This window comes from Centroberyx affinis, unplaced genomic scaffold, assembly GCF_046629955.1.
Source record: "Centroberyx affinis isolate AG114_WGS23_722 - 3 ecotype Tasmania unplaced genomic scaffold, CSIRO-AGI_Caff_v1 ptg002329l_1, whole genome shotgun sequence".
Taxonomy (NCBI): domain Eukaryota; kingdom Metazoa; phylum Chordata; class Actinopteri; order Beryciformes; family Berycidae; genus Centroberyx; species Centroberyx affinis.
Genome location: NW_027280597.1, coordinates 97,501 through 111,676, shown reverse-complemented (window position 1 = coordinate 111,676; position 14,176 = coordinate 97,501). Strand labels below are relative to the sequence as shown.

Genomic DNA, 14,176 nt, shown 5'->3' with positions numbered 1-14,176 from the left:
TGGAAAATGGCTGCTATTACCAAGAGAAGTGAATGCTCCAATAGGACGCTGTTGGTAATTTACTCCTCTTGCTTTTTCTCTCCGTCTCTTACTGTGTGTGTGTGTGCGTGTAAATGTGTGTGTGTGTTTATTCCTACCTGCCTCTGTGTACGACTATCCTTATGTGTGTGTGCATCTGTGTATCTGCCTGTCTGTGTGCCTCCATATCTCCCTGTGTGTGTGCCTGTGTACTGGAGTGTGTGTGTGTGTGTGTGTGTGTGTGTGTGTGTGTGTGTATCCAGGACCTCCAGGCGGAGATTGACGGCCACACGGAGCTGTACCACTCCCTGGATGAGAACGGCCAGAGGATCCTGGGCTCGCTGGGCGACTCGGAGGACGCCGCCCTGCTGCAGAGACGCCTGGACAACATGGGCCAGCGTTGGAACGACCTGCGCAACAAGACCATCAGCATGAGGTGAGTGGAGGAGAGGAGAAGAGAAGAGAAGAGAAGAGACCGGGGGTGGGGGAGTAAGGGAATTTGATCAAACGAAAAATCTTAGAATTTTACAAATGGCCCACAATGTATTTTCCAATTTGTTATTTGTGTGTGTGTGTGTGTGTGTGTGTGTGTGTGTGTGTGTGTGTGTGTGTGTGTGTGTGTGTGTGTGTCTAGGGCCCACCTGGACTCAGAGACGGCCCCCTGGAAGAGGCTCCACATGTCCCTCCAGGAGCTCCTGAACTGGCTGAGAGTTAAAAGCCAGCAGCTGGAGCAGGAGCCGCCTGTAGGGGGCGACGTCCCCGCCGTGCAGACACAGCTGGACACACACAGGGTGGGAGGCCACACACACACACACACACACACACACACACACACACACACATACACACACACACAGAGATACTCACAAAGTAGGAGACTGTAAACTGGACAAAATCTTACCACCACATGCTTGATTTTGATTTTGCGACAGTTTTATTCAAAATTGATGGAACTTTGTAAAAATTGCAAGTGGAGGAAAAACAGTACTGAAGTGACACTAAAGAGACACCAAAAATATTATTATCATTACATAGTCCTATGTAATGACCTCCTGTGATAATAAGCATACTACTATCACAGAAACTACTGGAAATACTTCCTTTTTATTTTTTGATCAGAAAAATGAACAGCAAATTAAATCAGTCTATTTTGATGTTCCATGATTATAAAACTGTGCAGTTTCATTTTTTAAAAATGTATGTTTGAAAAACAAAGTGCACTCAACCTTTTCCACCTTTAGGGGTGAATACAACTCACATATTGCTGTGAAAACCTCACAACCCCAATTTTGGTGAATTGAATGTTTGGGCTTCAGTTGAAAAATGACATGGTCTTCTGTGGGTTGGCACAGAAGACCATCCTTGGGCTTATGAAACCCTTTCAAAACCTATTGGATAAACTCAAAAATGTTTGTTGGTCAATCCTAAAACAATGTGAACGATATGAGGTTTTCACTCAATTCATCGTGAATCCTCCATTTCTTCCTGCTCTAAAGCTCCACTGCAGAATTGTTGTTTGTATTATAAGAAGACCAAGGTGTGTTGCTGTATAATTTGATTGCACTGCTATATGAGAAAAAGTGCAATGATTGACCAAAATTACAAGTGCTGTGTTGATTTTTCATGCAGAAAAAAATTTGTCAATTTTGCAAAATTGCAAGTTCTCGCAAATGTTGCAGGTGTTGGTTGAATTTGCATTAGTTATTCCGATTGCAATTTCCTGGTGGGATTTCATGATATAACATATGATGGAGGCTTTTATCCAAAGTGCTTTAGTGCAGACGATTTTATGAGTGGCCAACGAGCCACACAGGGACTTGAACTCCTACTGTAACCCTGGCGGTGTTAGTGCCTTGCTCCACTCATTGAATTACACAGAATATATGCAACCTTTCCACCACCCACGACCTTTCTGAAATGTCATTTAAATATTATTCTCTCATTGACCGTTGTTTGCCTTTGTTGCAGCAGGAAAAACATTAGAAGCACTTGATTTCTCTCATCTTACAAGGGATGTGCCCACTTTTGAGGCTGTTTATATGTCTAGGAAGATAAACAGACATGTACATTTCAACTAGTTGTGTGTGTGTGTGTGTGTGTGTGTATGTGTGTGTGTATGTGTGTGTGTGTGTGTGTGTGTGTGTGTGTGTGTGTGTGTGTGATTGTGTGTGTCACAGGGCTTCAGGAGGGAGCTGAGGGCTAAGGAGCCGGTGGTGAACAGGGCGCTGGACGACGTCAGAGTCTTTCTGTCCGAACTACCCAGAGACACACCATCACCTGACCAGAGAGGTAACGCACACACACACACACACACACACACGCAGAGCCTCCAAAAAGATTAATTTCAGGAACTGGAGACAATGTTGCATGTAAGCAATCCTTCATTTTTCTTACAAGGTTGAAATATGCTTAAGATCGTCCCCCCTTCAACACTTAGGGAATGACTTGCTTTGATGTTTTGCATGCTGGGTGGATTGCGAATTAAAAACCATCATCGATGAGAGTAAGCACTTTTTTTTTCGTTGGGGTTTTTTAGATTAGGTTATTATTGTGTGAACTCAATTATAGCTGAGATACATTCCCAAAAAAGGAATGTGTCATTTTCAACACACCATGTACCTGACATTTCAATGCAGGAACTTGATTGTAAATACAGGAAATGCCTCATGCATTAGTGGTATTTTCTTCTGGAGCGGCTTCATGATCAGTCCTGAAACCTAAAGCTGTGCATGAAGGGAAAATATGAGCTGAGTGTTAAGTGAGAGGTAATTAAAACAGACTTGTCTCCAGTCTAGACTTACAGCTCCTTTTCTCTCTACTGTCAGCCACATAGTGAACTCTGGACCCTAGTAACAGCTTGGTAACGCGCATATGTGGATGTTAACACACACACACACACACATGCACATGCACATGCACATATACAGACTTTTCCGCAGCGGCCTCTGCACCATGGCAACAGCCTGGTCACCCGGTCTGTAGAAAACAGCTGAACTTTAGCTGCAGCCTATTAAACCCATTGAACTCCACAGGTTTACTGCTGTCAACTCTCTCTCTCACACATACGTGCACACACACACACACACACACACACAGAACAGAGAGACAGAGAGAAAGGGTGAACTCCAGCAGTTAATCACTGTTGACTTCAAAACCTGCACTGAGGGAAACAAGCACTTATTTCCTCTCAGTAAGTCATTCTGTCTCAGGGATTTGACCTTGGAATTGACAGTAATTTGGGATGTCTAAGTACTTAAAAGCAGAACTGACACAGTGCTTTTGACAGTATGACATTATGCGTGGTTTAGATTCTGTTAATACTGCTACAAAAAAACCCTGTCTCTCACAAACAACTTGAGTGGTTTGACATATAAGAGAGACAATCTCTCAGGAGCGAATCTTCATTGTCGCAGCTATGTGCTTTTGGTTGCTAAAGAGAGCGATCCAGCTTCCGCTGAAAGTCAAATTGCCACATCAAATCGCAGCAGAGTGGGGCTGGTGCTGTGCACAGGTAAACACTTCCAACAAAATACACCACAGCAGGACTTCAAAGCAATCAACGGAATGAAAAAATAAGACAAGAAACGGAAAGATGCTATAGCGGCTTAATACTTGCAGCATAAGGGCCGGTTCACATGCAGCGCTCTAAAACGCTTGGAAACCGCGAGGCGCGCTGAGTGGACAGTGAACACCGAACGTTTGTCAAGTGCGCTTGGACAGTTGCGCCTGGCGTTGCCAAGCAACCAAAGACAACAACTTCACACGTTTGTTAGTAGTTATCTGAAATAATGGATTACCATCGCAGTAAAACTGTCGTAGTAGCTTTACTTCTTGATCTACATGTGGAGCAGAAAGATCTCGCCATGAATACATCCCTCTCTCTTTCGCTTTCAGGCTATATGACATGCGGTGCGCTTGCGGCATTCCAAAAGTTGAGATGTTTTTTATCTCAGTACGCCATGGTCGCGGTCGAAAAAAAAGGCTCCATCGGCCTCACATTTGCGAGGCCCCATTTAAATGAATAGAGTTGAGCGTGCAAAACACGCGGCATGTGAACCGGCCTTAACAGTGTTGAAAATGCCATCCGTCACTCTCTCAGTGAGTTTTTCCCAAAGAAATGTTGTTCGTCAGCCTGACAACACGGTAGTTACACAGCAGAAACGGGACTGCAGGACCATTTCTTCCTCTAAGCAATGATATTTCACTCGTCTAACGAGAGCTTCGCCTCAGTGGGAGACCTATTCTCATTCTCACTCTCATTCTCAGAGGTTTTAAGTGGGATTAAAGTTATTCAATTCACCTACATTTATCTCTACAAAGCTGCATTTTTGCTACAAAGATTCTTAATTTTTATCACTACAGAAAGAATAAGCAGTGGCTGAGTTAGGGAAGACAGTACAGCTGAGACACTTGAAATAAGATGAATTATATCTGTTTTATCTGTTTTGAATGAATTGTACCCTAGTGACAATTGCCCAAAGGCATTGTTGAAATAATATGTGTGTGGTGAAATATTAGAGAACGGGCATGGGGATATGGATTTTTAGATTTGTAGATTGTGGGCAACAGACTCTGAGGATGTGGTTATAAGGACTGGAAAAAGCAATCTACTACTACTATGGCTACTACTGATAATAATAATAAAGTTGCATTTTGCTTTTCCTATCCTCTTAAAGTCATTCCTCCAAAGTTTGATCACGCACCTCACTGCTGTCCAATCTCCAAATAGTTTTTCCAGGAATTAAGAAAAAGAAATGCCCTCCTCTCTGTAAATCCCCAGACATCAGCCCGGAGGAGCGCGCCCAGAACGTGGGGCGGGTCCTGCGCAAGGAGGCCGACGACGTCGCGACCGGGTGGGACCGGCTCAACGGCGACTCGGCCGACTGGCAGAGGAGGCTGGAGCTGGCTCTGGACCGGCTGATGGAGCTGCAGGAGGCGGAGGACCTGCTGGACGGACAGCTGAGGCAGGCGGAGATGGTGAAGGAGGCGTGGGAACCCGTGGGAGACTTGCTGATCGACTCGCTGCCGGAGCACATCGACAGAGTCAAGGTCAGACCCGGTGATGCTCGCTGTGGCATTGTTAAACGTTAATATATCAGCAGAAAATTAGTTGTGATACCTTGGTATAATTACCGTAAACAAATGAGACCATGGCTGAGATAACTGGTAGCCTCTGTTTCATGTCAGTAGTGTTGTTAGTGCTAGTGTTTCTCAAAACTAAGACCATAAACCCCATTACATCCTGTCACTCCACATGCATTTGTTTTTCTTTTGTTTTACTGAGGAGGATGAACATGTTGAAAGTGACTTTTCCATCGGCCTTTTCCTCGTTCCACCATCTGCCATTGACAGAACCTGTGAAAGCTTTAGTTTCATTTGCACTGGAAGAACAGCGCCCCCTTCCTGTTTTGTGCCGTAAAGCAATCCAGCAGATTTCACCTGATATCCGACCCGGGGGCACACAGTGTGAAATGCAGTGCAGAAGTCAGTAGAGGCTACCAGTCTTCCCAGTGATGCTCTTGTTTGTTTATGGTTATGGTACTAACATTTCAAAATGATGAAAATGATTTGTTGATGTTAAAATGCTACACATTGCACCTTTAAAATCATGTAATACAGTGGTAGAAATGATAGAAATACCTTATCCTGCATCTATCATCCATTAGTGTTACACTGGTATCCTGCTTTCATGTGTCTGGGTTTTCCATGGGGGTGGAGCATCACTACAACTGCATGCAGCAAGCATATAAGAAGCTTAAACAACAGGAATTAGATGATGGATGCATTTCTTTCTAGCTGTAATAAATGAAATGGCTACGACACTGAACCACGGGCTACTAGCAAACTGCCGGTCGTTCTTTCCCATCTGTCCTCTCTCCACTCTGTACAATATAACAAAACAGAAATGCCATTTATTTGTGTGTGTGTGTGTGTGTTGTAGGAGTTCCAGGATGAGATTGCTCCGATCAAAGATGATGTAACTCACATGAACCAATTGGCGTCCACTTTTGGCCCGCCCGACATCCAGCTGTCACCTAGCAACCTGGAACGCATCGAAGACCTCAACACGCGCTGGAGGCTGCTGCAGGTACACACATACACACACACACACACACACACACACACACAGTTTTACAGGTATGGACACACAGTCACATCTCTGCAGATGCATAAACATATGCGTGTGCACATATACAGATGAACACACATACGTATCAACACAGAAGGACACACACATCAAAAATCCCATTAGACAGATAGAAACACTTAGAAAATGTATTAAATTCAAATTGTCATATCGCAAACTAAAGTCAAGGCTCAAGTCCAAGTCACCGGCCTCCAGTCTCTGACTCCGGACCCTGTGGCTGGGCGTGGTGTTCGGTCGCCACCTAGCGATCACAAAAACTATCACAACATTATCACCAGATCATATAGTAGAACACATATTGCGAGCAGCAGCAGTGAACAGACAAACCCTCTGATGTCTGTATGACGGCTGTTGCCTTTGTCCAACTCCTGTGAGCAGAGTTTGGATGGACAGAAACTTTGAAGGTATTTTTGTGGCAAAACACCTGAGAGCTTGCATGATGGAATTTACACTCACAGAAAATATTCACACACCCGTGTCCAGTCAGTGTGTGAATGAACGATATAGCAGCTTGCTTACATGTATTATTTTTTATTGAATATAGTACAACTTAGTGATTACAAGTTCTCGCATCTGCCATTGCAACCTCAAAGATGCTGTCTTATGCATCTCAAATGTTGATTTGTAGACTTGTGGCTTCAAGAGGCTGCAAGCAGAGACCTAAGAGGCACATTATAATGGTATTATAAATGTATTTACACTATCCTTACATTGTAATCATATGAATCTAGTATGACTCTGTATGGATCATTAGCTATACAGTCGCCCCAGAAAGTGTACAACCAAAAGTTTTTTAACATTTTCTTTTTTATAGTATTCAGTATTATCTGATTATAATGATTACAGAGCTTTTATAATGTGTTCATAAAGTGCTTATGATGCCCTATAATGCCTTACAAGCAAGACATCAAGTAAGGGAGTGTGTGTGTGTGTGTGTGTGTGTGTGTGTGTATGAACTACTTGATGGAAAAGCTGCTGAAAGAACAAAAAGCACACACACACTTCACACACACACTCACACATGCCATGTGTCGGTGATCAGAGAGAGCGCAGGGTGTGCTTCTATCAATCTCAATAAGCACTGTGGCAGCCATGCTGGAAGTCAGACAGTGATGGTTACCAGGGGTGACAGATAGAGCCAATCAGCTGCCAGGGAGACCAACTGATGCCGAGGCTGCCTGGGTGGAGACGGGCGCCATGGTGACACCACGGTGACGGGACCAGACGGCTGGTCTCTCTGAAGTCAGCACCTGACCAGATGCTTACACTCACTCACACACACACACACACACACCACACACACACACACACACACACACACACACACACACACACACACACACTCACTCACACACACACAGACACACACACACACACACGCACACACGTCTTTGTCTGATATTGAAAGTGAGAAGTTTAGTTGATGTGCAGAGATAGATAGATAGATAGATAGATAGATAGATAGATAGATAGATAGATAGATAGATAGATAGATATGTATAAATCTAACTTAGAACATAAAATATAAAACTCAGTTGGTGGCACAGATGGACATGATATGTATTTCAGTGCTTATCTAATAAAATCAAAAGGTAATATTTTCATAACTTGAGAAAAAGCTGACTTCCCTGTAGATATAGACATGGAGACATACAGTATGTGTTTTTGACATTCCAGTGGTTAATCTCAGTGGTTACTCTTGGACCCGGTGTCATGGTACATTTGGTACACATGGGACGCAGTGGCAGATGTAATTTATAGTTAAAGAAAGATGGTTACATTGTGGTCCCTGTTAAGGGTTGGGACTCATGTTCACTCACAACAGGATTATACAGGATATGAAATTGTCCTTTTTAAGAAGAGCGTTCAGTATTTCATTTGGACCCAAACAGGACTGAGTTGCCAGTTTTCGAAAAGTCAGTTTCCATTTAAAATGCAGGTGGTTCATTGGAAACAGCATGTTTGCCCGGGAGTTTTGGCACCACTTTTTAATGTAGGGTAGCGAGTAGTGTGTGTGTGTGTGTGTGTGTGTGTGTGTGTGTGTGTGTACATCCATTTGTGGGTGTGTGTTTGTGCGTTTGTGTGTGTACTTTTGTGATATGTGTGTATATGTGTGTGTGTGTGTATGTGCATCCATTTGTAGGTGTGTGCTTGCGTTTGTGTTTGTGGTTTTGTATTTTGTATTGTATTTGTATTGTTGTATTGTATTGTATTGTATTGTGTGTCCGTGTGTGTGTGTGTGTGTGTGTGTGTATACATGCATCTATTTGAGTGTATGTTTGGGTTGTGTGTGTGTGTGTGTGAAAGAGAGAGAGAGACAGCGTGTCTTTGTGTGTGACTGAGAGAGTATAGACCTCTGTGTGCGTGTGTGTGTGTGTGTGTGTGTGTGTGTGTGTGTGTGTGTGTGTGTGTGTGCCAGCCGTACCTACACATGCAGGTCACTTTAGGCAGTTCAGAGTGCTCTTTTGTGCCAAAAAGGTCGAAGCTGATTGGACACAGTGCACTCTGGGTAATTACGCCAAATACCTCCTCAACAATCCCACTCCTCTCGTTTGTACGACTCTAATTAGGTTACCGTGGATACGGGGAAAAACAACTCAGGCAGAAACGGAGTGGGTGAGGTGGACTCAAAGGTAATTTCAGCATTTGGCTTCATGTCACATCGGAGCAAAAAAAAAAAACGAAAAAAATGAATCGTCGAGAAAGGATTGGTCATCGCTCTCACATCTCCATCGTCATGTATTCTTCATCTCATACCATGAGTCACAACCACACACACACACACACACACACACACACACACACACAGTAGTCGTCAGTAGCGTCCTCATTGCGTTGCGGATGAAAGACTGGGCGGTTAATCAGCCAGTCCTCTCAGACTGGATAACAACTCACCCCAGTCATTCAGGCCAAAGACTTCTAATAAAGGAAGTTGAGACGCCCGCAGCTACTTTAAACTTCCAGTGATTCACTTTTTACTTCTTGGAACTAAAATCTGCCGCTAATCAACGTCTCCCAAATCCCCGCATGCCGACTGGAGCCGCGGTTGTTGCCTGGGAACATTAGATCATTGAGCGCAGTGTCAGGGAGCATTAGTAGTTATAGCTACGCAGCGGCTCCTCCGGGGGGCTGCAGGGTGCGAGTGTCGGTACCAGACTCTCTTCATGCCTGCTAGCATCAGCTGGGTTTCCATCCAAGTAGTTTTATGCCAACCGTGATGCATCAGATTAGAAAGCCTGAACGTAAGCGGCAAGTTGTGATAAAAATTTCCTCAATATCGCCAAACAGTTTGTCGTCTCACTTGACCCAGAAAGGTTTTTTTGCGATGAACAGCGGTGGAAACACTTTTGTCTAATAAATAATGACTGTAGGCTTGGTTCAATCTCGCTGCACGACAGTTTAAAAGGAGCTTTAGATGTTCTGAAATGTTTGCGGTGAAATGTCTGTCCAGCTCGACCTCACAGAAGTGTCGTACACGCTGCCGCTCCTATTTTTAAGGCGTCCTTTGTGGTTGTGCGGCCACAGTTGGTGCATTAGAATACGGCCGAGTGCATTTCTTCATTTTTCGTCTCCGGACTGCATAAGACGTAGCCAGCGCCGGCTGACACAAAAGAAGAATAACATCTTGCCCAAAACTAATCAATCTCTTTCCATTTTCGAGTGGATGTGTTTTCTGGGGTTGCTACGTTTTGCATTCAGGAAGCCTATTCATTCGCTGCCGCACAGCTGATGGAGACACACTGAGTACACACCTTTTGTGGCCTTTCAAATGTTTGCTCAAAATTCAAATGACAGATGGAAACATAACTATTGCAAAGTTATTACTTCCTACTTTTTGCAGATGAAGGAGACAGCCAAATATCTTTTCAGGAACTATGAAAAACAACCTTTTTTTTTTACTTGGCCACCATGCATTTCAGAGTTTATCCAGTGTGCTTTGAATGGCCAAAGAATTGGCAACTTTTCTCAACTGATAGAGAATGAGGGTGAAATATGAAAATCACCAAAATTGGAGGTAAGGGGTGATATGTTAGTCAATGTAGCTGACATAATATAACAAACGCTGACGAAAATACAAAATAGATGCTTTCTGTGTATTTTTCCTGTGTAGCCCCGCCTCTCTGAGCCTTGCTGATTTGGCACAATGTTCACAATTCTCTCCAGATAGAAAACTCCATTCAAACTTGAAGGAGACTCGTAGGAGACGGCATCCTCTCTCATTCATCCACTACGAATTCAATTATCCCTTTCACGCTTGTCTTTGTCTCTACTCCCCTCCCTTCCTCTCTCTGTGTATCTATTGCTCTCTCTTCCTCTGCCACAGTGCATCATGTTATTGCCTTTCATAGATGTTCATGCAAACACACACACACACACACAGTCATCCCCCACTGTATTTGCGTCATCACATTGTAAAGCAACGTATTGCATTGAGCATGTATAATTGTCTGTTTCTCTCTCTCTCTATCTCTCGCTCTCTCTATCTGTTTCTACCTATTTTCTATTGCTTTCTCTCCTGTCTTTCTTTTCATCTATCTCTCCTTCTGTCTCTGTTAAATGCATCTCTCTCCATCTCTCTCTGTCAGATCTCCGTCAAAGATCATCTGAAGCAACTGACCGACGCTCACAGGGACTTTGGCCTTCTGCACGGTGAGTCGCACACACACACACACACACACACACACACACACACACAGATACACACACACAGACACACACACACACAACGTGACTGTTGACAGCTCACAAGATACTCAAGACGTGAGAAGTGGTTGTGTGTGTGTGACAGGAAGAGACACGCATAATTTGTGTGTGTGTGTGCATACCTGTGTGTGTGTGTGTGAGACAGAGAATGAGAGACACACACATACACACTCCTCGTGACAGCAGCTCACTCAATGACACTCAATAAGTGATGTGCTTGTGTGTGTGTGTGTGTGCATGTGTGTAAGAGACAGAAACACACACCACTTGACTGTCAACAGGTCACTAAGTGACTCTCAGTAAATGATAAGACCCTATGTGTGTGTGTGTGTGTGTGTGTGTGTGTGTGTGTGTGTGTGTGTGTGTGTGTGTGTGTGTGTAAAGGCAGCATGACTCATTTGTCTGCCTATGCTGGCCTATTGATCTGTTTGTCCAACTTGTTTTTTGTTGTTTTATCACTGAATTCCAATATGACCTCAACACTTAACCCAATATTGATAAAAACAGCTATTGTGATGTACTTTGCATTTCTGGGCCCATTTTGTTTTTTGGTGTATTTTCCTGATTCCTGTGGATAACTGGCCAAACGTAAGCAAGTTGGGATATTTCCAGATTTTTCCTGTAAGGATGCGTTTCCACCTGTAACCCCTCCTCATAGTGCTGGCTTCTTTTTCTTGTTATTTCCAATAAACAAAAAAAACACGCTCAGCACAAAACAGCTTACACTTTGACATATTTCAATAATTTAAATAATTTTGTTCCTCAAATCATCATGACTAATAATTGTAATTAATAATCAGGATCACAATATGTAGTAAATAATCAGAATTATCATATTAACCATAATTGCGCAGCCCCATCACATTAGTCATGACCAGCACTTCCCCTCAGTATTGATTTTGTGCTACTTGCTAAAAAAAAAAAGAGGTACATAGAGGACACTGGGCCACAGACAGCACACTTTTTGATGTACAAATGGAAAATGGGACTATAGATTTGGTTTAGTTTAGTTTAGTTTAGTTTAGTTTAGTTTAGTTTAGTTTAGTTCATCTGCAGAATTATAAAACAGAAATGAGGTGATAAAAGGACCACAGATAAAAAAAAAACACTCAAGAAATGAGTAAAAAAAACAAGAACCACAAGGGGCTTATGAGAATATCTTAAAATCTCAAAACTAAGAAAAGAAGAAAATAAACAAAAAACAAACGGAAAAATCACGATGACAAGCAGAGACACAACTAAAGAGGTTGAGAGATTCTAAATGGCAACAAAATACAAGATGGTGGAAAACAGCAGGACAGCAACATGGTGCATAAGATGACATGGGGAATAAAATATATTATTGAGAAAATGAAGTCCAAGGGGAAATGAGAGTCAGTGAGTGGGACGATCCCTGACATTCACAAGCACAGAAATGTTCCATGGACTGTTAGGCTCCTCCAGCTGGGTAATGGACCAATCAGAGACACACAAGGACTCATGATGATGATGATGATGATCATGATGATGATGATGACGATGATGATTTTGCAGATCTTTTTGTTGTGTTAATATATAATATGTATTATGGTAATTGTCCCATGATGCATCTTTCTGTTTTTAACTGCAGCAAATTTTGCCCATGGGGGACAATAAAGTTTATACAGCGGGTAGTTTCAGCCAAGCAATCTGATTGGTCAAACATGCATTCCAACTGTGCTGATAATTCCCATAAAGCGCAGTGTGCTTTAATGGTTGGTATGCCAGCTCTTCTGGGCATAATAAGGGAGCTAATTAGCAATATTTCTTGTTTTCTCTTTCTTGTTTTTTATGATTATGTATATCACTTTGAAGAAAACTTTTCAGTCAGTACACATGTGTTGGTAACTGTTGTATAAAAGCCATAAAACCTTAAGGGATGTTTATTCCCGTGGCTATGGGTATGACAGTGATGCAATAGGTATGAAGCGCCTTCTTGGGTTTTATTGCTTTAATATCAGTCAAACCGTCACTCAGTCAATCGATCAGTCAATAAAACCTGATAAAAAAAAAACTGTAGCTTTTGTCAGATCTACAGGATGTTGTAGGTTGTTCCTGCAATGACATTTGAGTGTTCAGAGTTTAATAGCCTGCAAACAGTTTCAACAGTGTGTGTGACCCTTGTTTCTGTGTCTCAACAGGATCTGTGGAGAGCCCCTTCGAGCAGGGCATCTCCCCCAACAATGTGCCCTACTACATCAAGTAAGTACGCTTCGGATGCCCCTGACCTTTACGGCAGCAGTCCAGCAGGTCTGTTTCACTGCCACTTCCATAACATCCCCATTGTCCGCCGTATAAAGTCTGGCTAGTGAGGATCATTTCGCGCTAGTCCGGGCTGACAAGTGTTAGCCACCGGCTCATGGGCTGGTAAAATGTCCATAGCCTACATGGAAGCAATGCAATTCTATAATTTGAGTGTAGTGGCTCTTTAACAAAGTAGAGAGCGCTTTGCATCGCCAGCAAAAAAAGTCAACCTGAGCCAAAAATGTTTGAAATGGTCTAAAATGTTTGAAAAGTTCAGTTGATGTGTTTGTGTTCGCTCATCATGCACTTGAAAGGCCTAAAATGTGGAGATTTCTTGAAGGAATATTGAACTATTATGGAGTATTTTTTATTTTTTATCACCCGGCTCAGCAGAGCAGCAGCAGTCGACCTCCAACATCAGCTGCTCTGGGGATCTGCCGTCACCACCAGCAGTCAGGACTTCTCCGCCAGCATTCACTACAAACAGCTGAAATTAAAATTAATGATCCTGGACTCAGAATGAAATAACATTTCCTTGGTCTACTTTGCTGTGTTTGCAGAAGGCTGATTTTTAGACAAGGTTTACTGAACAAAAATAGATCGCTGGTGGTGATGATGACGGGTTCCCAGAGTGGCCAGCGTTAGCGGTTGACCGTTCATGAACTCATATAAAAGTTTGTCTGCTAAGAAGTGAAAAGTAAAGTAAGATACTGGTTTAAAACTTGAGTTAGATCCAACTCTCCTCTGTGTTCTTTTTAAATCATTTAAACTGGATTAATACTGTTTGGCACAGGTCAGTTAACTGCATTGTTTAGCCCTCACCTGGACTGATGGCTTGCCTGGTGTTGCTTATCTAATGCTGTCTAATAACTAATCATTCATTCATTCATTCATTCATTCATTCATTCATTCATTCATTCATTCATTCATTCATTCATTTATTCATTCATTCATTCACTCACCTGTTTGTCTATTCATTGTTGCCTTGTTTATTTCATTTACTCATTTTGTCCATCCACCCATTCAACCATCATCCCTGCACTA

General features: G+C 42.7%; 1 protein-coding gene across 1 annotated transcript in view; it reads left to right on the top strand.

Moving 5' to 3' along the window:
* The window catches only part of dmd (dystrophin), an 83,606-nt gene that overhangs the window by 29,690 nt on the left and 39,740 nt on the right, over positions 1 to 14,176 (top strand). The window contains exons 29-35 of the mRNA XM_071533166.1: positions 282 to 454; positions 653 to 809; positions 2,196 to 2,307; positions 4,799 to 5,067; positions 5,960 to 6,106; positions 10,753 to 10,816; positions 13,030 to 13,090. Coding sequence (XP_071389267.1) covers positions 282 to 454; positions 653 to 809; positions 2,196 to 2,307; positions 4,799 to 5,067; positions 5,960 to 6,106; positions 10,753 to 10,816; positions 13,030 to 13,090 — 983 coding nt within the window. The remainder of the gene's footprint in view (positions 1 to 281; positions 455 to 652; positions 810 to 2,195; positions 2,308 to 4,798; positions 5,068 to 5,959; positions 6,107 to 10,752; positions 10,817 to 13,029; positions 13,091 to 14,176) is intronic.